The sequence below is a fragment of the Brachypodium distachyon genome, chromosome 1 (assembly GCF_000005505.3).
Source record: "Brachypodium distachyon strain Bd21 chromosome 1, Brachypodium_distachyon_v3.0, whole genome shotgun sequence".
NCBI lineage: Eukaryota > Viridiplantae > Streptophyta > Magnoliopsida > Poales > Poaceae > Brachypodium > Brachypodium distachyon.
In genome coordinates, this window is record NC_016131.3 from 61,046,496 (window position 1) to 61,070,271 (window position 23,776).

The window sequence follows — 23,776 nt, forward strand, 5'->3', positions numbered from 1 at the left end:
TATTCACTAGTGTTAAGATTTTTCTACATCTCTTAAAATGTAAAAATTTCTAGTGTCAATTTCCTTGATTTGTAAAATAACCACAAATGGTCAGGGTAAATGGGTCATTGACAAAGGAGTTCCACCGGTCAGATTTGATTTTATATTTAAAAAAACTAAACCCAATGGGTTAGGCCTATTAATTTATATGTCCGTATAATTTGGGTTGAAAATTCAACATCGTGGTTAAAAAATTCAAATAAGTTCTGAAAATTTTAAATTCTTCAGAACATTTAAGTACATCTCAACAAAAAGTTCTTTCAAACAGCAAATTCAATTCAAACAATTATTTTTATTTGACATTCCAAATTGGAAAAACTTTGTGATGTTACAATGATCTCCCATTGGACAATAGATTTCGCAAATTTTAAAACATATCTTTCTCTAAGCATGTCACTGTCAAGGATGTGAAGGAAACTGGACTGAGTCTTTATTGTTATTGTCTAGGGGTAAGGGGACTCTCTTAACACAGGCAACAAAACGGTTGCAACAAAATGGCAGGTTTGGTGAGCACTTTTCAGCTTACCGGCTAGAAGATAGGGTGAAACACAAGATTGGACGGAAAGGGGAATTTACATCAAATCTCTCTATTTACAACTTCAGTTTACCACAACGATAGAATATAGGAAAATGTGGAAGTTGGAGATCCTTCTGACGATCAAGATTTTATTGTCATTTTTGCAGTTTCAGGGAAGATGTGGACCACTTGCTCAGTTTTGTGTGCCTTTGGCCTGTCTGGACCACCTGACAGCATAGAGGATGATATGTTTGAGGCTTGGATTTCTTCCTTCTTAGCTGATCAACGCAAACTGGTCTTCTATGAGGATTGTTTTTCTTGTTTCGAAAAAGGGATGTCCCTACTATTTATTTATTTTTTGAAAGAGGCAAAAGCTTTGCTGCTCTATTAATAAAGAAGAAGCATATGTACAAGCAGCTGAGGGATCTCCCTACTATTTTATTGCAAAGTTATACCGTGTGGATAATCTGGAAAACAAGAAACTTGGCCTCTTTTAAGCAACAATTCTCTGGTGATATGTCTCTCTGATTTTCAGCCTGTGCAATACTACAATCACATTTACGTGCGATCTTGCAGAAAGAACAAGGTCAAGAAAGCTAAAGGAGGGAGTGCAGCGCCTGAACATGGTGATCACTAAAAAAGCTTATGCGAGCGCCTGGAGCTAGAGGGATTCTGATGCAACAGTAGTTCTCGTGGGATTGGAACTCGAATGATCGTGATGGGAGAGCACTCATGGGATCTGCTTTGTTTTCACCATGCACGATGTGCACTCTGTATCTTCACTTGTTGTGTCGGACCTTGTGTTTCTTCCATGTTCTGATTTTGGTTTATAATGTTTTGTGGCGGTTTTCTGACGGAAATCGATAATAGTTCCATAGTTTTTCTTTCAAGATACTCCAGACAAGCACGACAACACATTAATCTCTTGAACCCCAGATATTTCTTCCGGGCATTCTTGTTGGCAATAGTATTGCCGATCAGACAAACCCGTCATGTCCCATACGTACTACAACTAAATTGGTCCAAAAGCTAGCACAGAAAACCACACAGCCCAGGCAAAACCAAATACGGTTCATGGGGTAATCTGTAGTGCAACCAGGTCATTGCCAAACCCAATTCATTGTGCAAGCACTGATTCCACTCTCCCGCACGTACAACTAAACTGATCAAAAGCTAGCATAGAAAACCAGTCAACCGAACAACACTATTTTCGAAGCATCCAAAACGAGCTGCGGTCTGCATATGTCCACGTCGGCTCACGTCTATCCCTGGCCCCTCGTTACAGTCTTCAGTTTGCCAGAAGAGCTCTTAGTATCTCAATCAAAACTCGGACCAATCCTCATCCTGGACGGTAATTACCAATACCAAGAAGATCCTAAGAAAGAGCAAGAATGATTAAACCTTCAATTAAGCTTTATTTCAAGAAAAAAAAGCATGCATTAGACTTCTCAATTGCCAAAGAAGGACACACAACTCTGGGGGAAAAAATAAATCTGAAAGCACCTTGGGCATGGTTGAAACCTATATCTCAGAATTGTGCTTAAACCAGATAGAAGTGATAATTTTCAAAATTTAATCAGTCAGAAATCATTCTACACTATCATGTCAAACACTAAGAGGGTTCAGTCACATCCAAATGTAAGAAATAAAAAGTCATACTTAACCAACATGTCAAATGTCAATAACAATTGGGGGCTGCACAATGTTTTACTTATTTAAAGCAAGGGCTTGTTCCTTTCTGCAAGATTTCTATTATATATTGAATGTTGTGTACTAACCTTGGGTCGTTCCGTACTCATTATAAATCTCACAAGGATCCGTCACAGTACATCATTCAAGCCTCCCAAACTAATTATGGCACTGTGTCATACAGGTACTTTGGTTCGGAATAATATAATATGTGCATATTTTGAAATGCATCATGTCTTCATCACACAAGATTACCAGATACAATGCCAATGTACCATTCTTTCCCTTAGGAAGATTCTAACTAAATCGTTTACTGACTCAGGTAGTTTTTACACTTAAGCACTTGTTATGAAATAGTAAAATGCAGGGGAGTTCATGTAAAAAACCTAGGAGAACATAAATCTAATAGAGACAAAAGGTCAAAAATCAAAGGATGGACTCTTCCTTACCTGACAAGCTTTGTTCTTGGCTCTGGTTTCAGCTGTACTAGGGATATCATTGTTTGGCTTGTTAAATCTTTTCTCTCGTCGATCGCATGAACCCCAACCATCTGAGAACCTGCCACCTCTTCAAACACAAAAGGAAAAATGAGTTAGTAGCATGAAGGGCCGATTAGCTTCAAACAGATGTTGCAAATTGCATACAAAATGACATACTGCATAGATGCTCGGACAAGAAAAGCAGCACTGTTGACATTGCGGCTGTCATCAAATTCAATGGAGTGGTCCTTGATTTCAAATGAGATATTAAAGAAGCATGACAGTTTTCTCCACCCTGAAATGGGTTAGGAGAAGTTATAACGATGATGATTCATTCTGTAACTCACAGTGAGCTAGCCAGCCAGGGTAGTGTAAAACTACGGACCTGATTTCTTTAAGTATGGATTCCCACTGATCAACGTCCAGTCGCTTTTATCTAGAATCTGAAAACGTTATGTAGTAGAAAAGTGTAAGCCATAGACCTGAGCTTTCCATGAGAAGTAAAGGTGAAGAAACTACCATCTACCATATAATGCAAAGGAATGCCCAGACAAGAGAACAATCGCACAGAAGAGAAACATTGTGTCCCTGTACTACTCGAAATAACTGTTGATCACTAGTCTATAATTTGTATCTCGAATATGGCGGAGTTGTGATCCAAGCAAACCTTCTCAGTTTACAACCCCTAACGGTCGAGTCCTCGCTTAAAAAAACTCTGGCGAGATGAGAGTAAGCAGGCAGAGAAGTATGTAGAGATGGGACATGAGAGGCCATACCGAGACGGCTACCTCCTGGTACTTTTTGAAGTTGGCCACGGACGAGGAGGGAGAGAGGCCGTGCGCCGGGAAGCAACCGGCGGCAGCGGGACTTGCTGCGTTGTGCTCCATCACCCAGGCGGGCTCGGGCTGCGGGCTCTGGACGACCATCAACCTTCTGGAGGCATCAGGCGTCATGTAGGGCGGGGGATGCGAGGGCGAGGGCGAGGGCGGAGGCGGCGTGGCGTGGCCGTGAGCGGTGAGGCGCGGAAGCTTGAAGGGGCGGGCGGGCTGCAGCACCTCGCCTCGGTGGGGATCGTTGTCGGGGCACAGGATGGCGGGGGAGGGAGGCTTGGGGAGCGCGCGGCGGGAGGCTTCGGCGACGGTGTCGACGGAGGCCCAGAGGGCGGCGTCGTCGAGGTCGAGATCGTTCATGGCTCCGCTCAACTCAACGGCGGCGGTGGAAGTGGAATGGAATTGGGGATTTGATTTGCGGGGCTGGGTCTCTCTCGTCTCGTTGGCAACAATTCAATTTTTTGAAGAGGGAAGGTATGGTATCAATCCTGGGCTTTGTCCCATGTGAAGTTCAGAACCCGGCCTACGTAACTTATTCAGCCTAGGGCCTGCTAAAATTGCCCACTTACACTTATTCCAAGCAGGCCGGCCCGAAGCTGTACCCAGTACCAGAGATTTGTCTTCTTCTTTTTTACGGGACGTGGCAATCTATCTAGACATTTTCCCCTAAAAAACTGTCCAGATTTTTCAAAAAAAAAACAATTGAAACTATTGACACCACAAATTGCAGCAACACTATAACTACTCTCAGGAGCAGATTGATAGATTGGCCATGTTTAGTGGAAGAATCCTAGATGTTCCATCTGAAAAACCGAGGCAGATTCCCACTTCACACAAAAATATCACCAGTGAACTGAAAGATTAATAATTATAGTACTATCTCTATTCCTAAATACTAACATGTTCTAGCTAGTCAAACTTCTTATAGTTTGACCAAGATTATATAAAAACACACTAATATTGATATTAAATAAGTATACTGTGAAGATATATATTATGACTAATTTAAAGTTGTAGATAAATTTGCTTGATCTATAAACTTGGCCAAACTTTAGCAAGTCTGAAAGCTACAACATCCCATATTTAGGAACCGAGGGAGTACAATCGAACCAGAGAAATTAACCAAAAATATTCACAGCACACTAAGCTATTGACATACTACTAGTAGTACACTAACTACAGAAGCATATACATATAGAGGACTATCTAACTAGTTGGATGTTGAAGCAGCTAAGACTGAGAGAGCCAATCCTGAATGGCAAATCTTAGGGCATGGTTGGGGATGAGATTGAGATGCTTCAGCTCCAAGTTGGTCACTGCCCGGCCATTCTCCATCCAATCGCGAATGGCACGCCCTTCGTACGTCAACCCATCTGCGGCCACCTGAGGATCATCCATGGTTTCCTTGAGAATTGGGCATAGGAAGAACGAGGGTACTTGTCTCCCCCTCATCAGATGCAGCTGCTCCAAATCTCGTACTGCCTCCGGTGTCAGCTCCAGCCTATCTCCGCTGCACTTGATTCCAAACTCTGCTAGCCTTCGAGCCACCTCCATAGGCCACTTCCCAGCTGTTGGATCCAAGATCGATGATAACTTTCCGCAAGACATTGCGCTCCTTACTTCAGTAGCAAGGCTTAACCCAGGATGTTTCCTGGTTAGTAACTGCAGTATCACAATACCAAAGGAGTATATATCAGACTTGCGTGCCAGCAGTCCAGCCGGGTCGCCCGTGGATATACCAAAATCAACTATCTTGCAGTGAAAGTCTGTATCTAGAAGGATGTTCTCGAGATTCAAGCCACCATGAACAATCATCTGTGGTTTACAGGAATGCAAGAACAGTAAAGCACTTGAGATCTCCGCCACAATACGTGCACGGATTTTCCAGGGCAACGATAGGGCGTTGTGTTCGCTGAAGAGACAGCGATGAAGGCTCCCATTCTGCAGATATTCGTACACAAGACACGGTGTGTCTGGGCATGCACCAACCAAGGTCACTAGATGAGGGTGCCTCACCTTGCTAAGAATGCGCACCTGAAATAAGAAAAGCAATTAAGTTTCTTCAGCTAGATAATAAGTAGAGCTAGTCTGCTACAGAAGCCTGGTTTATTAGAGAAGCTGTATCTAAAGATTGCCTTACAAGAAATTTTCTTATTATATTAGCTACTGCACAAAACAGAGGGCAGAATATGTATGTATTAAGTAAACATGCAAGCACAATAGACCAAACCTATTGTTTAATGTCCACAGTATTTCAAGCTCGGTCATGATCCAAGCAGATAATTCTATATTCGCTGATTTGTTAATTGATTTGTTTCAGTTCTTGATAACAGAAATGAAAGTACAAAATTCTGGATAAAACTGGACAACATGTGTCCCTGGATAATTCATCGAGCTGCATATAGTTCCACTTCATGTATGCGACTGCAAATTAACTTTCAGAAGTTCATGACACCATGTTCAATAATTGAGTAATAACTAACGTAAGATATAACCAGCATAAGAAGCAGGCTAACAGGGAGTACCTCTTGCTCGAACAGCATCAGGCTCTTAATTCTGTGTGAGTGCAACTTATGAATCATCACACCCCTGTTCATATTTTCTCCTTTGTAAACACACCCATGACCTTGTGGACGTATTTTGAAGCTCTCTGAGAATTTACATGTCGCAGCTTGCTTATCTAACAGTGTCGATTTTCTAAATGTGTATGAATCATCACCAAGAGCAACTGAACTGCAATTCGGCAACTTATAATGGCTGTACGTGCACCCTTCAATCTGGTTAATATGTCTATCTTCTAGCTTTTGCACTTTTGTTTTTTCCTGCTTAAGAATTTTTATGGAAGACTGAATCACCTCCAGCTCTGCCACAGCGTCATTCATCCGTTCGCTTATGCTTTTAGCATGTGCATCTAGAATGTCTAATCTTCTCATAGAAGAGTCCAACACAGCTGCAGCCTTTTCTCTACTTCTTGCAAGATCTTCATGCTGCTTTCTCGTGGCTAGAAATAAGCCTTCAAGTTCCTCTCTTCTTTTCAGTTCTAGTTTTTTAGAACACTCTGAAGCTTTTACCTGATCAAGAAGCAGAACCCAGGTAAGCAAATAAATGGTGCACGACTTCCTTGAAAATATTCATCAAAATTGGATGATCGGAATCCAGCATTCACTTGGTTTTGTAGTCATGCTGCACTGTAAAATGAATCAAGCAAATAACAATTTAGCCTAGAATAGGTGGCTGCATACCCTGGCAAAAGCATTGGCCACGTTTAACTCTGTTTCTTTGCGCTTGAGCAGCTCAAGAAAAGCTTCCTTCCTTGACCCCTCAGCTTCAATGATTACTTTTCTGAGATTTGTATCCAACATTTCCTGATAATAACGTTCACTTTGAGTCTAACATTGTAATATAAACTACAAGTACTAAACTACTGCAATAGAAATGAAGCAGACAAGTCACCTTAGAATATAACTGTAATGCTACGCCATGTAGAGAGGAATCAGGACAGGGGGGTGAGTTGAATGCAGATTCTGCATCTTGTAAATTTGATATGTTCATATTGTCGATACAGTTGGCATCAGCTCCTAGAGATCCATAATCATTTAATCGACCATTATTAAAAATAGTGACTTCATGAAGATCAGCTACTGTTGATGTCCCGCACGTATTATATCCGTCATCAAACATGGATCCAGCATCGTTACTATTTGAGCTGAACCTAGTTCTCCTTACGGTCATCATAATATCATCTTGGTTGTAGACTGAGATGCTGTTGTCAATGGCTGCACTTGCTTCTCTGGTCCAGATGTGTCTCCCTCTCCAAACAAACCAAATTTCACAAAATGCTGGAGCATTTTTTGCCATAAAATATTCTTTGCTGTGGCTTGGTTTTAACTTGAAGCAACTGCATTTGTGGATAGAGAGAAGTTAGGAAAGTAATAGAACGAACCACCAAAACAGTTTGTAACCGAAGACAACCACAAGACAACAACAATATCGAAAATGCTGATTCCAATTTTTTGGTAATAGCATTAGCACCATGAAAAAAGCTTATACTTTAGTGAACTAGGATGAAACTTCACATCCTGATAGTAACTTCTGTTTACCGTGTCTGTAAAATGGAATAGTATGAAGGGACTTAAATTAGTCCATGTCTGTTTCTTTTTGTTTTATCAGTGGCAAGATGCTTTAGGATTTGAGGTGAAGTTAGCATGAGTCCAATACACTTATTCCTCTCTTTCCATTTAACCCACCTAGTGAGTGACATGATTGAACAGCGGAATTCCTTGTGTAACATAAGAAGATTGTGTTGTGTTTAAACGTAGTTGATGAGAGTCTTACTTATCCGGTATAGAACCCATAACAAGCTTTGTAACCCCATGATCCTTGACCAAAGTGACGATACCATCGTGGATTTGATCACTCTCTGTGACAAGAAGACTTGGCTGCACCTGTGACCGGGAAACTATTACTGCTACTTTGCTTGGTTAACGAACTAAAATGTACTACTGTACTTGCTAAAAAGAAGTAATGAATATTTAAAGGCAATTCTATTGTTAACAAGAAAATTAAGTACCTGCGCCCTGCGACAGAAAGTGAGGTAGGTACGGAGGATCTTGTTCATTTCGTCCTTCTCGGACATGCGATGGGACAAGACGAGTTCTTCCGTGGCTTGAGCGGCAGGAATCTTTCCTACTGAAGATGGAAAGTAGGCGAAGCGATTTCATTCGTATAAGAAAAGGAAAACAACGATGCTCCCGAATCTAAAAGGAAAGAAAAACAATGTCCCTACTAAAATAGAAGGAATGGAACTGGAGGCGTACGGAGGGTGGGGATGGCATGGGAGGGTTGGTGGACGTGGAGGAGGACGACGCGGGCGCAGGCGAAGCGGCGGAAGGCCCAGCGCAGCAGCGGCAGCGTCTTCTCCGGCGACCTCCCGACGGCGATGTGGAGCAGCGCGTGAGCGTGATCTCGGCGGAGCCCCGCGTGGAGAGGGCCGCCGCCGTAGAGAAACTGGCTTGCAGCGGGGCTAGGCGGCGGCGACGGGCTCAGGATCTCCATAGCGGACTGATGATTTGGTCGCTCGATGGATCTGCCCCTTCTCCTTCTCCTCCTCAATCTTAAATTCTCTCTTCTCTACGACTAATTAAGTGGTTTCTTACGCTAATGTGTCGAGATACTAAGAAACAGATTGAACTAAGAATTGGCTAGTGGTAGTAGAGGATGGAGTAGCTGAAGAATATGCTTTGGTAGGATGGATAAACGGGCATTAGTCAACGCGAGCTGGCAAGGGCATATGCGGCTAATATGCTCTGCCTAGCGCTAGTTTACTTCTCCGTCTGACCCCAAAATTCTTAATCTACGATCCCGCGCAAGTGTGTAAGTAACCAACTGTTTTTACATATTTTTCTTGGAAAAACACGGTCTAAAAACAGGACATATTTTACAAATAAGTCTGGTAGTCGGCATGGATTTAATTTTAACCGTGAATATTTCTGATAAAGTGAGCTTTTATTGAACTTACATGTCAGTTTAACCGCGAATATACGTAAAACTAGACCCATTTGTCAGGTTAACATGACATAGCGCTTGTCAATATTACACGGGATGCATGTCGGACCAACTTGTGTTTTTGTTCATATGTGACCAAAGAATACTAACAGTGTTACATTAAAATCAGCAATTAATTTTCTTCGATCCGGTGCTCATTTATAAAGGCAATCACAAAGAATGTACTTTTCTGATTTCTCCTACCTTGCCATGTGTCTCCCCTTCTCTAATTGCACCTTGAAAAATGATATATCTCTCCAATCGATTGGGCTTTTCCCGTGGAATTCACTATCCTTCCTTCTGCATTTTATTCCCTATGTATCATAACATAAGCGGCCCACACATTCCAAGGCTTAGTTTTGACCACAAATTATGCGATTAATATGTGGATTATGTGTTATAAGAATTATCTCATTGGAAATTTGTTTCGAATGTAAATTCAATGGCATATTTGTTATGAAAAAAAAAAGTTTATTTTTGGTCTTTCAATTGACAGCAACGTCTATAAATAGCTACTCAACTCAAATCTGATCACACTATTGGCAAAACTGGATACTTTTAGCCCTCTCCCGAATTCGAATGGTTTTGGCTCCACGTTGCATGGTTTTTTCAGACTTTTCAACCGACGATGTGTTGATTGACCAAATGTATATGATTTTGAGTCCATGAACCATATTTCCGAGGAGACCATTTAGGAAAGTATACCTACTATCCACAAATATTTTTCGCACAGAGTATTAAATTAAGTTGGTCAAGAACTAAGATGCATGCCACTGCCCTAGCACATCCATGCTTATTTTGGTTCGGTTCCAGTTCCACCCCTTATTTTGGTTCCTGCCCAAGCGATACGTTATTCCATCCCGGTGAAGCCAAAGCCCATCTCCCGTTGTCCGTTGATGCATGCATCCCTACCCACGGCTTTCTTTCCACCACGCCCACACAAGCATAAGAAACCCCGGACTTGCCGGTGGATCGATCGGTCGACCTATCGCCGTCGCGCGCAGCGCATGTCCATTCCCCTGCAGATCCACCTATGGCGGACAACACGGCGACCTTCATCGACCTCATCCTCGCCATCATCCTCCCTCCCCTCGGCGTCTTCCTCAAGTACGGCTGCGAGGTACTTGCCGTGTTAATTAATTTGTTGGACGCTGGAAATGGCTAAGCCCGCGTCCGGATTGATATCTGATCGGTTCTAGCTTGCTGTCGGATGCTGCCGCAGATTGAGTTCTGGATCTGCCTCGTCCTGTCATTCTTCGGTTACCTGCCAGGAATCATCTACGCCGTCTGGGTCATCGTGAAGTAGAGTGGCTTGATACGTATATCGAGTGCATTAGGACAGGACCGTTCTGTTCTCCTCTTCGAACCCCTACATTTAGAGGAAATATTTCACGTCGATTGGAAGGAACGGTTCTTCGAAATCTGAAGGGAGGAATCGAACAGTTTCGGGATATGGCGACTATTCAATGAGTTGCTCGCCGCAATTTTAGGTGATCGATGTTTTTTACCTTCTCGTTTTGGTGCAGACTGCAGAGAAATTGTCGTTATTCCTGCCTGTAATAGGGTAGTCGCTAGAATGAGCATGTGGATTAGCTGTGTTGCTCAAATGATGTGCCCTGTATATATGTTTACCAAATTTGCATTAGAAATTTGATCTAGCACGCAAACACAGCTTAATTTTTTTTTGCGGGTATCCTGTGCGGCTTAATTGGTTCTTCATCTTCTCATTTTTGTACACCTTCACCACTATCCTTAGAGCAACTCCACCAGGTTTCCTAAAAAGCCTTTTTCCTAAAATAACTGCCACCAAGCTCTAAATCTTGCAAAAAACAGCTCCAGCAGGTTCACTAAATGATTCCCAATTCCTAAATCTTTAGAGAACTTCACAATTTTTTCTCTCCTCTTCCCAAATGTAGGGAACGGACGAGTCATTCCCTAAAACGAAAATGCTTGCGCGCGAACCTCCAACCGCCAGAAAACGGAAGTTTCCCTTGCGAAGAAATGCGCCGTCAATAGCCTTGCCGCTGCCGGCGTCCTCCTTGCCGGACGAGCCCTCCCCACTGCCCCACGCATCCAGATCGGGCCGCCGCCGCACAATCGGCCGGCAAGCCCCTCGAATCCGCGCCGCCGGCCGGTCCTGGAGCATCGCTAACCGGTCATCTTCATCCCCGCGAGCTCCCAGGGTCCTGATTTGCGGCCAGCGGCTTAGCCACGACGATCTACTCGTGGGCGCAGGCGGCGGCGTGCGCAGGCGAGCGGTGGTGGCACGCACATGTTAGGCAGCGATGCGCGGCGGCAAGGAAGGCGGCGGGTGCGGCCTAGTGCGTGGAGGCGCAGGGGAAGGGCGGCGGGGCTGCTCCGTGGCTGGCATCGGGGCGGTGGAGGCTGTGCAGAGGAGGAGTTGGGGAAGAAGAGACTTGTGTCACTCACGAGACGGACCCACATGTCATTGTGACGAAAGGAAGATATAGGGAACGGAGTTCAGGGAACCTGCTGGAGGAGGGGCATTTTTTTTTCCTCAGATTCTTTTATCACCTATCCTTAAAACTGGTTTTAGGGAACCAATTTTAAGGAAGCTGTTGGAAATGTTCTTAGTAGTTCTTTCGGAAACAAAGACAGATTATTTCATTGAACAAAGACAACCATTCCCGGTTGGTACACTCTTGTTTTTTCAAGAACCTCAAAACAGATGTGTGTTTCTCCATTTCATAAGAAGAATAGACCAGCGGATATTGTTTATAAGAAAATTGAGCCAAAAAACGTATAGGTTGACCTGCCAATAAGGAAAACTGATGAAAGAACATAAGGTCTGTTTGAATTAACGCTAATTTGTGCCCACTAATTTTTGATCGACCAAATAGTTGGTAGTTGCCAATTTTTTGGCATGCTGATATACTACTTTTGGAACTCTAGTTTATTTTTGTACAGCCAAGCTATGTTGTTGTAGCATCGGTTCTTGTCATCTTTTTTCTAAGTCTGTACACCTGCCAGTTCAGGTTTAAAAAAAGCTCTACCAGTTTATTTTTTTGTCGATATTGAAAATGTTTGTCAGCGTAAGTTTTTACAACTTTTATGATACTATATACATTATTATCTATTAAATTACCTAAATCATATGGACCTGACATTATTTATTTTGTTGTCCCACGCGTACTATTTTTATTGACCCAGTTGTCCCGCGTGGCGTCGTAATGCGAACGTTCGGAGGTTAGTCTGTACGCGCGTACGATTTCCGTTTTAACAAAAGAAATGCCACCATCAACTTTGTTGCAGAAAAGCAGCAGTGGATACTGCTCTATCATGGAGTTCGGTAGGACAACATGCAAAGCTGCATGCTCGTTCTTGTACTAATTGATTTTGGAAATTCAAAACTTTTAATAGCTCAAACCGTCTGCCTGATTCATAATCCGTTTTCACCATGGGGTTCGTATCGACGAGTGCTTCAAATTTAGATCTCACTTTGGTATCTTTCAATTAAAAAAACTTTGTTACAAAAAAGATAATGCACGAGTTACCATCCTACTAAAACAGAAGTTGCCATGTGGCAACTTTGTTGATAAACAATGGTAACTCGTATATTACTGGATGGTAGCTTCAGTTCACAAGTTACAACTCTACATTATTAGGTTGTCACATGGTAACTTGTTACAAACAAGGTGATCGACAACTTTATATATTATCACATGGTAACTGCAACTCACAAGTTACCACCCTAATTCGTATGAATATTTCATATGATAATCTATTACTGGCGAGGTGGTAATTTCATCTATCATTGGGTGGCAACTTTGAAAAATTTAAACATTATCAAGGCATTCCAATGCAAGATCTAGTTTCGAAGGTATTGTGGATAAATGGTTTAGGAGATATATTTCACTCCGCTACACACGTGCATGTCTCTGTTGCTCACGTCGCATGGCTTATCAGTAGTAGTTTTTTTTTCGCGTGATTATTCGATGAACTTTTTTCAGTCCTTTTTGCTACCATGAGTTAGTACACAATTTACCACCATAATATGTAACAAATTGCCATATGATGTTTTTATTGCTATTAAAGTGATAATTTCTTATATCATTGGACGGTAACTACTAATAAGGTGGCAATTGATATATTAATCAATGGTAATTTTATTATTAACAGAGTGCAATTTCATATATTATTGGATGGTAATTTTAATGCAAGTTATCATCATATTTTAGTATGAAGTTAACACATGGTAACCTATTGCTAACCGTATGGCAACTTCATATATTCGTGGGTGGTAACTTGTAAGGTGATTTTTTTTTTTACAAAAGATACTCATATGAGATGTAGTTTCGAAAAACTCGTCGAGACAAAACTAACTGTAAAAACGGATCATAAATTGAGTAGACGGGTTAAGAGTTATAACATTTTAAAATTTAATTTTGCAAAAGCCAGCATGCATGCAGATTCTACGCAACATGCTCTTGATTTTGCCTGTATACGCCGTTGTGAGGTCACAGGTGTTCGAGTGTTTTTGCTTTGGAGTGCAGGATGCACCGTGAACCGTACACGCATCGGAGTGCCATAGCACAACATGTAATACAAAGTCGGACCGAAAGAATACTTGTTTTTTTTAGAACATGCTTTCTCTTCCTATTCCTGAACAGGGAGTGATCGTCCAACGAGAGATAAAGATCGTCAAACGAGGGGAAATAACCAGTGGTGATGGCCGTAGGTCAGGTCTTTTTCATCAATCCCGCAACACAATAAAACGAACATCTCGTCGACCACTGGCCCCACCGGAACTGCGGCCGGCGCGGCCGCGCGAAGGGCACCCGAGCTCGTCGTCCTAGAGTCAACAGGGCACCGGCGAGCTCGGCGCGACCGACCTCGGCGCCCCCGGACCCTCCCCGAACTGATTTCCCACCTAAACTGCGGCCGGCGCACCCGAGCTCGTCATCCCATAGTCAATTTGGTTTGTCGCCGCCTCAATTCAGTCCGCCCCCGCGTCAATTCACTTCTCCGACTCCTCAATTCGCTCTGGCGGCGACTCCCCGTCCCCAAGTTCGTCCTCCTCAGCTAGAGACGGTGAGGAATGGAAGGGAAACATAGCGGCGTCGCTTGCAGCGCTCAGCGAAGCAGACCCCCCACGGCGCGCGCGGGCAGGCGGCAGAGCGAGCGGACAGGATGCGGCCTGCTGCCAGGGCGGCACGAGCAAGCGCACAAAGGAGTATGCGGGCGGCACGAGCTATCAGTAACGCACCTGTTTGTTGCCAGGTTTGCCGATGCGAGCAGGCCTGCTACGGTGTACTCAGATTAGACTTCGGCTGTTGCCTTTCGTGTTCTTCGAAGGAGAAAAAAGGAGTCGCGGTTATCGACAGGAAACTCAGTATAGTACTTAATTGGAATGGTTCACTGCAGCGATCTTTACCTCTCGTTGGACGATCACTCCCTATTCAGGAATAGAAAGCAAGTATTTATTATGTTCGTGTAATTTAAATAAATAAATGAAATGTTGTGGGGACGATATGCGGGAGAAGAGGGATGAATCTAAGAGGAGGACCGGGAAATGTGTATTGTTGTGATTTGTGAGGCACGATGCCTTTCGAATACTTTTGCATTTATCTTCTTCCGTAACAATGCATCAGAAAAAAATTACGTATGTATTCATTGTTGTTATCACATTACATATGAGGTATTTCCATGCTTACTATATATTTTTAGTTAGTATTATATTTGCGTGCAGTGAGATACGCAATCGAGAATCGCATATGACTATGTCAATCCGTACCACCTAGTAGCTAATCCTATATCACTAATGGCTAATTTGTCACTGATATTTCCTTTTTTTTATCGACGGAGTTGGAAACGGTATCGCCTTCTATGCAAAAAAAAGGAAACCGTATCGCCTTCTTCTCGAAAAAAGGAAACCGTACCGCCTTACAAAGCCCTGAGGTTGTTGAAGCTCAGCAATGTGCATTGTTTGTCGAGTGCCACAGGCTCCATCGATGCACCGCTGCTCAGGTATGCGTCACACTTTTTATCGCCAGTGTTCGGTCATCGCCCCGCACATGGTCATAACTCGAGGAAGTTTCGATGTACGGCGGTTCCTTTGTCGCTCACGGCCGATTTGGTGTTAAGAGACGAGGGCAACTACAGATCAACGTCCGATATGTAGTTTTGCTACCTTATTTTTGAAAGATCGGTATGGCCGGCTAGAGGGGGGCTGAATAGGCGACTAACCAAATTTTAACTTTTTTTTTCTGTTCTTGAAAAATACAAAGCACTTAAACTTAAGACTCACTAGATTCTCTAAAGTGAATGCAACCATAGTATGAAGTGCAATAGTCGAAGAAACAATAGATAGCAAGAATTTAAAAGGTGAAAATGATACCACATGCAGAGACGAAAATTTTACCGGAGTTCCACCTATTGGGGTCGGTGTACGTCTCCGTTTGAAGGAGTGCTCTACCACAAAGGAAGAGGCGCCACAAAGGCTTACTCTATTCTCCAAATCACCACACCACAAAGGTGGGATGAGATCTCACAACACCACAATGACGAGGTCAGTTCCACTAGTGGCTTCCTTTGGGGCGAAGTCCAAACCCTTACAAACTTGACTGGGACTAGCTCCACAACTCAATTGGAGGCTCCCAATCCAACCCCTGAGCTCCTCACACCAAGGGAGGGCTCAAAGGAACCGCTTCCGTCTAGGGCTCCCAAATGTCCAAGAGAAACGAAATCCACAAACGAAACAAGGAAAATCAACTTTTGGCTTGGTCAAATCCTAGATCAAGATCTTCTCCTCCAATCCTCAAAGGATCAAGAGTTGGGAGTGGCTACGGAGGGAGATCTTGGAGATTTAAGCTTTTTGTGTTCTCGGGTTGAGAGGTGGTGTTCTTGGCTACTTGCTCGGGCAGGGAGCTCGCTGGGGACGAAGGGGTATATAAATGGGGTCTTCAAAATCGAGCCGTTAGGCAGTGCTCTGTCTCTTGCTGGAACTTCCGGAGAATAGCCGGAACATCTGGCTGACCGGAAGTTCCGCATATTCCGAAGAGAGTAACAGAGAGTACCCGGAGGTTCTGCCGGAAGTTCCGGTTCCACCAGAACTTCCGGCACCTGGGAAGTTTGGAAACTTGGAATTGAACATAAAATTTGGTTTCCTCTCTTAGCTTTTTGGGTAGGCTTTTTGGTGGGTGCAATTTTGTGTAGATGTGTACGCGAAATTGATTCACTCGTTACCTTCCCTTGTGGATTTCCTCTTAATAGTACGGATGTCCTACGACTCAAATCAACCGAAAAAGCCGCTAAACACCACTACGCTTCTTTCCTTTTCGAGGGTCCATGAATCGTCTTGTGCCAAGTTCTTTATAAAAACTGAAATACTTAGCATACGATTAGATAACAAAACACGTTGTCATCACCACCAAAACCACTTAGGAGAGAAATGCCCTTTCAATTTTGCTAGGTGTTTGTGTTCTTCTCGGTGGCATCTTGGCAATGGAGATAACATCGTCCAGAAGATTGGTGTCATGTCTCCTTTGTCGTCTTGGTGTAGGCATTACAACCTATAAAATGGAGTCAGTGGTTCTCACGACACGTCATTTCGTGTTTTTGATCTTTTTCCTTTGTTGATTCATCGACGGAGAATCAGTTTTACTGCTTTTCTTGCAGGGGTATGTCCCCGGCCATGATGCGTTCAATGATCTTAGGTTCTCACCGTTTGAAGTGGGCGGCTCATGCAGCTATTCAAAAACTTTGAGGTTAGTTCAGCTTGTGCAAGCATTGTATTTTGTAATTTTGTCAACAAATACGTGTGGAAGCATCAAAATGCGAACGATGGATCAAGAGAAGTTTACTTTGAAGGACGACAACGAAGTTTTTAGTTTTGTTGAGTATCTTTGTACTGCTTGTTTCATGAATCAATAAAGCCAGATAATTTTCTATAGAAAAAAGCAGCATGTCTATACTATAGAAGCAGTCTGTCTGCAAAATTACAGTCGGTCTAAAACCGGAAATGTTAAGTTGATGCCTATAGACGGCATTTCTGTTGTTGTATGAGGGGAGTCTGCAACTCCGGTTGATCTTTTATTGGCGTATTCTGTAAGTTTTCCATAATTGCAGGGATTATGTTGACAACTTAATAGTCAATCTATTGTGGAAGGTGTATATTGTGTAGTCTATATGTGATACTGCAGTTGTCTGTATTGTTGCATATCCCCTAAGGGGACACGTATATGTGCAACATTCAAACTGTGTCCGTCAACGGGTTCAATACGAAAAAAACAGAATCGACTCAAAAAGCTTATCGTACGACGTCTATGTTCGCATACGTGCGTGCATGTGTCCCATACATCCTCCGCCGTTCGGCAAACAAACCCCATGGCCCTAGTGTTCCCGGATCAATGTCACCGAGGATTTACCAATCAAGTCGGCGCTCAGGTGCTGTTGCTTCTCCTCCCACGTCTGGTCCGCCATGCTCTCCTTCGAGCTCCAGCCACTTCGTCGACCTCCGCCTCATCAACTTCCACGGCCCAAGGATTCTCTTCTTGCAGGACCGCCCTGGAGGAACGACGCTCATGTATCAGCTTCCTCGAGCAGTCACTTACTTTTAATTAATACAAGGAACATTCAATAAATCATGGATATAATGAAATATCATCATCTCCATGGTTGCATGTAGTGCACATTTCTAAAATTTATTTCATAAAACATTCTGGATGATTCGATCACTAGCTCTCAGGATACCTAGATATCTGTCATGGAGGATACTAGAGTTCATGGAAAACTAAAAAGGTTCTAGAAATATTGACAAATTAGAAGGGGGTAGAAAACAATATATGAAAATGCGGATATATATATATAGAGAGAGAGAGAGGATATTAGCGTGGTAAAATCCAACTATATTGTACAACATAGGGTGTCTTTCTTCCCATACATGTAACATAAAACCTACCAGGACCATGGGAGCATATGATGTCCACAATATTGATATGTGCTAGTATAGTAACCTCATGATCCTTAAAAAAACACTTACTAAAATATTTCAGTATTTATCAATTATCTCATATCATGAATTTTAATTATTTAACAAGATAAAACATTTATGTTCCAAAAAAATTACTAAGCTGCTGTCTTGAGAAAACAAAAGATGTCATTTTTATATAAGGGAACAACATATACAAAATGATAGTCTACAACATATTCGTGTTAAAATTCAAAGCAAAGTTCCGGACATGAGAAGCCATAGGGATAAACAAGACAATAATACATCGGTAAAGTAAAAAAAAATACACTTCCATTCATAGTAGCCGATATAGAGACTGTTTTAGTAAATAATGTGCATGTACATTATGCAGAAAAGTAAGTTGCACAAAAACCAGCATGTAAATATTAGATTATACAACTCAAAAACACATAAGCACTTTAATAATTATAGATACACATATTTTCATGTATTTTTATGTTTCATGCATTTTTTCTTACCGTCCTGTCAGATTTCGTTAAGAGTCAACTTGCGCATGTAAGTTGGACTAACAAACACTTATTTACCACGTCACATCTCAGATAAGTCGATCTTATCATTTTGCAAGAAAAGAATCAATTCGACGATTGGTCACATAAACTCCGTTAGCGCTGCAGGCGTTGCTTTGGCCTCATAATGTGGAGTTTGTGCAAAATACTATTTGGATTTGGTAACTCTGTCAAACTTTTCACTTTTAATTTTCAATAGTAACGCTTGGTGCGGTTAATGCTGTGGAAAGTATGGAGAAAGCAAGTTCGATACTCGTTGGTTTCATAGTATGAATGACATTACATGAGTTGTTTTACACTAAGACATTTGTGGCTCTTTTAGTCAGTTTTGTTGGAAATGCTAAAATTGCTCTTACGGTAGTACCTGCGACTAGTATAACTTTTTTTATTTTTGTTTATGTCATAGTTTCTCCTACAAAACTAAGCTAAGCTAAATAGTGTAAAAAAGATCATTATAGTTCACAAGTGACTAAATTGATTGTGACTTATGACTGGTTGCAACAAATATCATCTTACGTTTGTTTCCCATATACGATGATTACCGCCGTAATGCATGTAAAAATTCAGGTCTATATAAAAGATAATACAATGATATTTTTTTTGACCGAAGATAGTACAATAATATTCCAAAATATGAAACCTCTGTCTCGACTTGAAATGACTGAGCGACTACCTCCAAGCTCGAAATCTACAGCTAGACACAAAACAGACATAAGGGACAACAACAAACCGACCAGAAAAAGACTTTCTACATAGCACCATGCAAGTTTCAGAAAACAAAAGTAGCTCAAATGAACTAAAAACTCTTGGTCTGGATTCCGCCATTTTATCTTTCTCCGGCCCTGTTTGGTTAGGCTTAAATGAGGCTTTAGACTTTTGGCTTATAATCCACAAAATCACCTGCTTCGGGTTTTTTTTTGCTGATACCATCATCTAACAATATCAAGTCGATAGATAAAATCCAAATTTAAGTCAAATGTCGAAAGCCACATTTAAGTCTAACCAAACAGGGCCTCCACACACCCCCTACAGTTGGAGGCTTGGTATCAATTTTCCTATCCCCTTCTTGCCGCTGAGATATCGGTGCCCACATGTTCCTGTTGTTGTGCAGCTCCAAGCAGTCCACAAAACAGTTACAACCCCCAAAGTAATCAATCTTTTGTTGGCCACCACATACAAAGACAACCAATTATCAAATAAATCATCTACAGAGTGAGGTGTAAATGGCATCTTAAACGCACATCGCGCCACACCTCAATGTAGCCATAGTACTATAGTAGAACCAAAGAATAGATGATTTTTTGTTTCATTTTCAGTACAATTTGGTCTTTCCCATCCTCTACGAGTTAAGTTTTCTTTGGTCAAAATTCTCTTTTCAAAAATCCGCCACACAAAGATTCTGATCCTCAAGGACACTTTAAGTTTCCAAAGAAACGAGTGAATACCATTTGTTACCTCCTCTTTCGTATGTTCGACGCAATCTACCCCATTTAAGAGAATTTTTATAAATTTATCCCATTGGAGCAAACTTCTGTCGCTAATTACCTCCTCTTGTATTTTTCTTTTACCCAAACCACATAATTTTTTTATCGACGGAGTTGGAAACGGAAACCGTATCCCTTCTTTGCAAACAAAGGAAACTGTATCGTCTTACAAAGCCCTGAGGTTGCTGGAGCTCAACAATGTGCATTGCTTGTCGAGTGCCACATGCTCGATCGATGCACTGCTGCTCAGGTATGGGTCTTTATCGCCAGCATTCGACCACTGCCCCATGCATGGTCACAACTCGGCCGCTCACCTGGGCCACGCGGAACTACAAGAGATAGATAGGAGCGAGTCTAGTAGAAGGAAACCTCACGAGTTCCCACAAACTGAAAGTCTGAAACAACACTCAAAGCGATCATTATATAGCAGGTCCAACTCAAATGAAGTGGAGTATGGTGTGACGGAACCATGAGTACGTACATGTAATATAATTTTTGTAATATGCAGATTATGTAACTGTTTCTGTTACATGCTTATGGAGTACTTCCTCCATCTCAAATTAAGTGACTCAAATCTGTCCAAATAGTACCTATACCTAAAAGGCGTCTAAATACATGTAATAAAAAGTCACTTAATATGGGACGGAGGGAGTAGTATAATTTGTGTAGAATTTAGCAACCTGGCCGTGTCACACGATTTTGTTTTTTCAACATCGATTGGGTAAAAGATATCTCTGAACATGTAAAATGTTACTTCATCCAATTCATAATAAGTGTCTCGGATTTTGTATTAACTTGGTACAAAATTGTACTAAATTTGAGACACTTATTATGGATTTTTTTTAAGAAAGTTTGTAATGTTTTCTCTTTGAAAGGGTGAAGTGCTACTCAAGTTGAAAATAGCGTTCTTTTCGCAGAACCGTAATCTACACAGGTATAACAATGAAGTAACGACTCGTGTGTTAAGGTGAACCGTGCTGGAAGCAGGTTCCCTGTCGTAAATTTCGTGAGTTTGTTGTCACTGACATGTTGTGGTCTTGTGGACGTACTTCCTTGCGGAGAAAGAAGAAACAAAATAGGTAACGGCCGCACAATATAACCTCATGTATCAAAAGCTCTCTATAAAAAGGGTACCGGTATTAAAACACCAATTCAAAAAGGGGAAATATGGGACTAGTGCCTTTTCTTGAGGGGACACGATAAGATGAACCCTGTAAAAAGCTCTCTATAAAAAGGGTACCAGTATTAAAACACCAATTCAAAAAGGGAAAATATGGGACTAGTGCCGATAAGGTTAACCATGCTGGAAGCAGGTTCTCTGAACATGATTAATTGACCAAAGGCGAAGTATCCGGTGAAAATTCTCATTCGGTGCAAACTTCCTAAAAACCATGTTTAAAAGTTTCAATTTTTTTTTACAAAAATACCATATGTTGAGAGTCTGATGTTCTACAAAGCTGCAAAATTTTAAGTTCAAAATCAAAAACATTTGAAAGGAATTAAAAAGAGAAATTTACAATGAATAGTGTCAAACGCCGAAAGACCACTATTCATGCAGAATTTGTTCTTTTCGCTGCTACCAAACAAATTTGAGTTTGGACTTGAAATTTTACGAATATAAAAAACATCCCTTTTCAAACATATGTGATTTTTTAAAGAATTTTTTAATTTTTTTTCGATGGAATTTTCACGGTTTGCACCGTAGAGATGGTTTCCATCGGATACTTCACCTTTGATCAATTAATCATCCATTAATGATGCAACCCAGACGAGATGCATCACGGACACGGTATGAATACAAACTTTGAGGAAAAAAAAAGTAAGAACGACAACACGACACGTCACTGATTATGTATTAACTTGATACAAAATTATAATAAATCTGAGACACTTGTTATGGATTTTTTTTAGAAGTTTGTAATGTTTTCTCTTTGAAATGGTGAAGTGCTAATCAAGTTGACAATGGTGTTCTTTTCAAAGAACCGTAATCTGCACGTGTTAAGGTGAATAGTGCTGGAAGCAGGTTCCATGTAGTCACTGACATGTTGTGGACGTACTTCCTTGCGGAGAAAGAAGAAACAAAACAGGTAACGGCCGCACAATTTAACCTGCCATGTATCAAAAGCTCTCTATAAAAAGTGTATCGGTGTAGCTGAAATGCCCGTGCGTTACAACGGAACAACAAAATAAAATGATACCTTCAAAAACATGCATCAAAACCTCCGTTTGCTCTTCTTTAACGATCACCAAATATCCCTTTAAAAAAGGTTTCTTCCGAAGATTGTATCTCTATATTCTAGTCTTTCAAAATAGAACAATCCACTTCTTTCTGAAAATTATATAACATCATCCGGTCAAAGAAGGTTTGAGACAGAATCACTTAATTTTTTAGTTCTCTCCACTATCTCACTTCAGCCATTAAAACAAAGAGTTAGAAGGGCAGCAAATTCATGTTTTGGCAACTGGATGTTCGTTTATGAGTATAGACATTTGATTATTTTGTTGAGTATGACTATTCTGATTTTTCTTGTTTTCTAAAGGAACCTATCAATATTAGATTAAATCAAGCCTAATTAATAAACTGATAGCACACGTGTATTTTTTTCCAGTTATTTGCTCGAGTTGTTCGGCGGATCTAGCTTGTGGGCAGTTCAGACAACTTGACGTCGTTGGCCTCTTGGCTATCTGTCTGCTCGTAGTCCTGTCTCTGCGTGGCGGTTGGAGTCAGTCTTATATGGCCGGCAAGTATTAAATGTGGTAACTCGCCCGCGGATATCTGACCCAAATGGGTAGGATATGGGTCGACGTTTACGCCCATGGGTATACCCTGGATCACCCGATTAGTCATGGATAGGGTATGGGTATAAGTTTATACACATGGATACCCGATGGGTCACCCAGTTAATATTTTAATTAAATAAATATTATTTTTATTATATAATATGTGAACTCTTTGAATTTTTTTAACGAAATATGGACTCTTTGATGCAATAAGGATTAACGGATGAACCATGTTGTAAAAAACTAAATAAAGACCAAATGCAAAATTGGCCTCATAGTCCTGACTCGATGACCCATCAACTTGACCTGTTTGGCCATCTCTCTCGCTCCGTCAGGCTCACAGAAGAAATGTATCGAGGCGCCTTCTCCCATCTCCGATTCTACACTCGGCCATCATCTCTCGTTCTCTCTACTAAGCTCTAGGCGCCGCCACCACTCTATCTCGCAGTCTGTCTCGTCAGCTTCTTCTAACAATTCGCCATCTCATCGTGTAATTTAGCTCTAAGAGGAGACGATCGTGGCTGGGAAACGGAAGAGGGGACCAGCCGTGGCCGCACCTGGGAGACAGAGGGAACGGCCGTGGCTTCGATTTTTTGCCCGATGGGTGTCCGACCGGGTCTCATCTTCCGACTTCCGTAGTGTTTCGGCGGAGCGATCTTTTTCTCGTCAGATTCGGAGTTGTTGCCCGACTCTCGTAACGATCCCGCTGGCGATAGATTCCCTCGTGGAGTTCCAGTCCAATTCGGTCCAGGTAACAGGCCAGCTGGCTTAGCAGGCCTAATATACATGCAATTTTGGGGCCCACAAATTTTTTTGGAAGTTTGACCGACGAAGTTGAAGGAAACGGTTCGGATTTTTTAGATAGGTATAGATTAAACACCGATTCAAAAAGAGAAAATATGGGACCAGTGCCGC

The 23,776-nt window shown here is 41.8% G+C and overlaps 3 protein-coding genes across 3 annotated transcripts; 1 reads left to right on the forward strand and 2 right to left on the reverse strand.

The window, feature by feature from the left end:
* Window positions 1-1,473: 1,473 nt before the first annotated feature.
* Window positions 1,474-3,982, reverse strand: LOC100840791. Its single transcript, XM_010230275.3, has 5 exons — window positions 3,501-3,982; window positions 3,110-3,167; window positions 2,902-3,019; window positions 2,695-2,812; window positions 1,474-1,931 (listed from the first exon to the last, which is right to left on the reverse strand). The coding sequence occupies exons 1-5, from the start codon at window positions 3,912-3,914 to the stop codon at window positions 1,896-1,898; spliced, it is 744 nt and encodes a 247-aa protein (XP_010228577.1). The 5' UTR covers window positions 3,915-3,982; the 3' UTR covers window positions 1,474-1,895.
* A 576-nt stretch (window positions 3,983-4,558) lies between these two features.
* LOC100822989 (U-box domain-containing protein 33) lies at window positions 4,559-8,852 on the reverse strand. The gene is made up of 7 exons (XM_014897000.2): window positions 8,372-8,852; window positions 8,125-8,243; window positions 7,890-7,999; window positions 7,008-7,452; window positions 6,797-6,919; window positions 6,080-6,625; window positions 4,559-5,588 (listed from the first exon to the last, which is right to left on the reverse strand). Exons 1-7 carry the CDS (start codon window positions 8,607-8,609, stop codon window positions 4,785-4,787), a joined length of 2,385 nt encoding a protein of 794 aa, XP_014752486.1. The 5' UTR covers window positions 8,610-8,852; the 3' UTR covers window positions 4,559-4,784.
* A 352-nt stretch (window positions 8,853-9,204) lies between these two features.
* On the forward strand, window positions 9,205-10,791 carry LOC100833922 (hydrophobic protein LTI6A). Its single transcript, XM_003557861.4, has 2 exons — window positions 9,205-10,218; window positions 10,321-10,791. Exons 1-2 carry the CDS (start codon window positions 10,132-10,134, stop codon window positions 10,402-10,404), a joined length of 171 nt encoding a protein of 56 aa, XP_003557909.1. The 5' UTR covers window positions 9,205-10,131; the 3' UTR covers window positions 10,405-10,791.
* Window positions 10,792-23,776: the final 12,985 nt, after the last annotated feature.

What these genes read in the sequence shown, in the direction of transcription:
- LOC100840791 (XM_010230275.3), bottom strand. Translation starts at nt 3,914, where the DNA reads ATGAACGATCTCGACCTCGACGACGCCGCCCTCTGGGCCTCCGTCGAC. An exon ending in CTTGTCCGAGCATCTATGCA is followed by an intron (nt 2,813 to 2,901) that starts GTATGTCATTTT and finishes TTGTGTTTGAAG; the next exon opens with AGGTGGCAGGTTCTCAGATG. An exon ending in CCAAGAACAAAGCTTGTCAG is followed by an intron (nt 1,932 to 2,694) that starts GTAAGGAAGAGT and finishes GCTCTTTCTTAG; the next exon opens with GATCTTCTTGGTATTGGTAA.
- LOC100822989 (XM_014897000.2), bottom strand. Translation starts at nt 8,609, where the DNA reads ATGGAGATCCTGAGCCCGTCGCCGCCGCCTAGCCCCGCTGCAAGCCAG. An exon ending in ATGGGTTCTATACCGGATAA is followed by an intron (nt 7,453 to 7,889) that starts GTAAGACTCTCA and finishes CCACAAATGCAG; the next exon opens with TTGCTTCAAGTTAAAACCAA. An exon ending in TGGCCAATGCTTTTGCCAGG is followed by an intron (nt 6,626 to 6,796) that starts GTATGCAGCCAC and finishes CTTCTTGATCAG; the next exon opens with GTAAAAGCTTCAGAGTGTTC.
- LOC100833922 (XM_003557861.4), top strand. Translation starts at nt 10,132, where the DNA reads ATGGCGGACAACACGGCGACCTTCATCGACCTCATCCTCGCCATCATC. An exon ending in TCCTCAAGTACGGCTGCGAG is followed by an intron (nt 10,219 to 10,320) that starts GTACTTGCCGTG and finishes ATGCTGCCGCAG; the next exon opens with ATTGAGTTCTGGATCTGCCT.